Genomic DNA, 3729 nt, shown 5'->3' with positions numbered 1-3729 from the left:
ATTTGAGTTCAAAGGATCAGGCAATCTCCAAAATACTGAAGCCATCTTAAGTTAAAGTCTATGACTCACAAGTCACAAAATGCATTAACATATTCTTGACCAAAATTTATGCATTACATGAAACATATCGGTTTATAAAGAGTACAAAGGGAGGCAGATATAGGGGGTAAACTGACGACCTATTCCCCCATTCCGTCCATTCCCTATCATTGAGATTAGCCTCTCTATGTAGATAGAAGCTCGCAGATATCCATCTGTTCCATGAAAGGTTCTCAATATTTTGGGTAGTTGTGTGACTGTGTCTTGTATGAGACCATTTGTCACTTGCTGTCTTCGCGAAAGTGATAAGGTTCAGCGAAGCCTTCCATCTCAGCGACGCTTATACAGACAAGGTTTCAACTCAGGCCAATCAATATCCTTTTTCTTCGAATTTTGCTCCTCCTAGAGAACAAGAATGAAAACATTTTTAATATATATTGAACCTTGCAAGACTTATTCAGAAATATATGTTTTCGTCTACCAAAAGCTAACCTTTTTCTTGAAGTAAAACAATATAAACATCTTATTTGAGAAATCCTGCAACGATACACATCAGTTAGCTGACCTGGTAATTTATCTTAGAGAAACATCAGCAACAAATCATCCAAGGAAACGAGAGGAACAAAAAGATACCTTTGCCACAGAGGTAAATCCTAAATCACACACTGCTTTTGTGAACTTCTTTGGGTCTGCTCCTCCAGTATTGGAATCAAATCTGCTCTTCACTTCTGCTATCAAAAGCCAGCCACTGTGAAAAACAACCCATCAGTTGGACTAAGATATCACTCGAGCAAGATGATCAAAAGTTTAAAAGAGCGTTGTGTACAGACTACAGACCGTGGCTTAAGAATTCTGTGTGCTTCGTTAAGGTAACTTGGGAAATTAGTCCCCATCAATGACAGGCAGAATACAGCAACATCTACAGATGAAGAGCCAAGAGGTGTCTGCAAGTACATAGAATGATTTCTTAAATTCTTTGTATCCCCTGTGTCGACAGTATTGGACAACTACGATGAAAGATCTTAATTGATAGGAAGAACAAAAGAAGTTCCTCGTTTTTTATGCATTATCCAGTTGCCAACAATTTGGGGAACACTAAACTATATGCATAAAACATTTAGGAGGTATTTACACATGTAAATGAACATAACACATATAGGTTAAACAGTTCTTTAGATATAAATATAAGTTGTGTCACTCCAAGCATAAAAGAACAATCATATGCAACCTTTTCAGGATCCAGAATTGTTTTTATATCAAATGTTGCAGTAGTATTTAACATAATAGTCTACTCAATGAAAGCACGTACATTTGCCATATTACAAGCAATTACTGAAGGCTCATTTGAGATGAGATCAAAGGAGTGAACTTTGTTCTTCACACTCTTTGCAAGGCGTGCATCCCCTGGAATAGAAACAATGGACATACATAAACACAGAATCCAATTTTACACCACTGAACATATGACAGATGATCTATTATTTCATTGGAACAGTGAGCTGGTAATCGGAGTTGACTAAATCTCACCACATCCAAAATCAGCCACGACTAGAGACGAGCTGCGATCTTTGAGCCACTTTATGATTATATTCACAGGCAGCTCAGGCCAATGAGACATTTGCTCTTGATATCCTGCATGGTACTGCCAAAGAAAGTAAGTAAAATCCATAACTTCAAACAGCAAGCTTTGATATACATACACAGTGGATGAACATTTAAACTGAAGTACAGACTAGAAAGCTTACTGTATCAAACAATGTCGGGTCGTCATTGAAATACTCAAGTGCCTCTTCCCCACTGAGAAAAAACAAGAAAACAACATCATGTTTTGTTCAAATTTACACAACATTCATTCATCTAATACATGTAAGACACATTAAAACCCATCTACATTCCCATTAACAACTCAAAAGTACACAACTTTGATTGCACCCTTCAAATTTCAGTCACCAATTTGCTAAAAAACCAATTACCCAAACTTCAACGCTTAGTAATTCTGCATAAAACTAATTGGGTTTCGTTAAAAAGACTCAAACTTTCAAAGTAAAACTCAAAGTGTGTTGGGTAAAAGTAGTACTTACGTGCAAGTGTAGAGCTTCTCATTAAGCATTCTGAAATGCCCTCCTGACAGCTTAGCTTTCATCTGCACCCAAATTCCTCAGACTCATTCAAACACAAGAAAACTACACAACGACGGCGTTTCAGAAATAGACAAGAACCTTATCGAGGAAACTGGAGGAATTAGAGACCATCCCCTGAGACTTTCTGCGCTTTGAAGCTTTTGGGTTTCGCTCTTCTTCGTTTCCACCGACTCTTTCATCTTTGGGTTTCTCATTTGAAGCAGGTCTGTGACGCCTCTTCGCCCCCTTCTGCTTTTTGCCTGCTTCCATTGCTCTGTTGCTCTCTTCTTCTTCTTCTCAGTTCAAAGAAGCAAACCAAGAATAGGGTTTAAAGTAATTGGGCTAATTAGAACAACCCAAGTTTTTCCGGGTCTTGACCCGACCCGTCACGGCCCATATTATCTATGCTATATAACCTAAAACGTGAACTGCAAGTAATTAGAGAAGTGTGTGGGTATGAAAAGGCGGGAAGGTCTAGTGAAGCTATTTGAAGCATGTAACAGTAGGGAACCGTTATTACAGTTACACTCTCAAGCCCTCAAATCTGGGTTTTCCAAGGACGCCTTCTTCGCCACAAAGCTGATTGCTTTGTATTCGAAACATGAGTCAGTTGGGTATGCACGTAAGGTGTTCGACGAAACGCCTGAGAGGAGTGTCCGTATGTATAACGCTGCACTGAGAAGCTATTGCAGGGAGAAGCAATGGGAAGAGACAATGTTTATGTTTAGGAAGATGTTATCGGAACGGAAGCCGGATAATTTCACTGTGTCTATTGCTCTGAAGGCGTGTGCCGGGTTGCGGGCAATTGGTGATGGGAGAGTGGTGCACGGGTTTGTGATGAGGAATGAGGAGATTGCGTCGGATGTGTTTGTTGGTTCGGCGTTGGTTGAGTTTTATTCGAAATGTGGGAAGATGGGTGAGGCTTTGAAAGTGTTTGAGGGGTTTTCTCAACCGGATGTGTTTATGTGGACTAATATGGTTACCGGGTATGAGCAGAATGGGAATGCTGTAGAAGCGTTGGAGTTTTTGTCCCGAATGGTGACGTTTGCACGGGTCAAGCCTGAGCGAGTGACTCTTGTTAGTGCTGTTTCTGCTTGTGCTCAGCTCTCGAGTTTTAGACTTGGAAGTTGTGTTCATGGTGTTGCGGTTAGGAATGGGTTTGATTCTGATTTGTGTTTGCTGAATTCGTTGATAAATCTTTATGCAAAAACAGGCTCTATTAGAACTGCTACTAGGTTGTTTTGGAAGATGCCTGAAAAAGATGTTATTTCTTGGAGCTCCATGATTGCTTGCTACACTCATAATGGGGATGTACTCGAAGCGTTGAATCTTTTCGAGGAAATGATTGATAGGGGAGTTGAACCTAATTCAGTAACTGTAACCAATTCATTACAAGCATGTGCTGGGGCCTGTAACTTGGACAATGGTAAGAAGATCCACAAACTTGCTACTAGGAAAGGTTTTGAGTTAGAAGTCGCAGTAGCTACATCCCTGATTGACATGTACATGAAGTGTTCTGCACCTCAAGAAGCAGTTGATCTCTTCAAAAGAATGCCGAAGAAAGATGTGG

General features: G+C 40.0%; 1 protein-coding gene across 1 annotated transcript; it reads right to left on the bottom strand.

The window, feature by feature from the left end:
* On the bottom strand, window positions 1-2451 carry LOC101307136 (ribosomal RNA-processing protein 8-like). Its single transcript, XM_004304612.1, has 9 exons — window positions 2259-2451; window positions 2121-2182; window positions 1785-1836; window positions 1567-1681; window positions 1349-1443; window positions 877-983; window positions 673-787; window positions 532-576; window positions 1-441 (listed from the first exon to the last, which is right to left on the bottom strand). The coding sequence occupies exons 1-9, from the start codon at window positions 2427-2429 to the stop codon at window positions 370-372; spliced, it is 834 nt and encodes a 277-aa protein (XP_004304660.1). The 5' UTR covers window positions 2430-2451; the 3' UTR covers window positions 1-369.
* Window positions 2452-3729: the final 1278 nt, after the last annotated feature.

This window comes from Fragaria vesca, linkage group LG6, assembly GCF_000184155.1.
Source record: "Fragaria vesca subsp. vesca linkage group LG6, FraVesHawaii_1.0, whole genome shotgun sequence".
Classification (NCBI taxonomy): Eukaryota; Viridiplantae; Streptophyta; class Magnoliopsida; order Rosales; family Rosaceae; genus Fragaria; species Fragaria vesca.
The sequence above is the reverse complement of the archived record's forward strand: the minus strand, read 5'-3'. Positions and strand labels throughout refer to the sequence as shown.

Bases quoted from the DNA above. Each gene is read 5' to 3' on its own strand.
- LOC101307136 (XM_004304612.1), bottom strand. From the start codon at position 2,429: ATGGAAGCAGGCAAAAAGCAGAAGGGGGCGAAGAGGCGTCACAGACCT. The intron at 2,183-2,258 runs GTTCTTGTCTAT...ATTTGGGTGCAG, and splicing joins CCTCCAGTTTCCTCGATAAG to ATGAAAGCTAAGCTGTCAGG. The intron at 788-876 runs GTCTGTAGTCTG...TGTTTTTCACAG, and splicing joins CACAGAATTCTTAAGCCACG to TGGCTGGCTTTTGATAGCAG.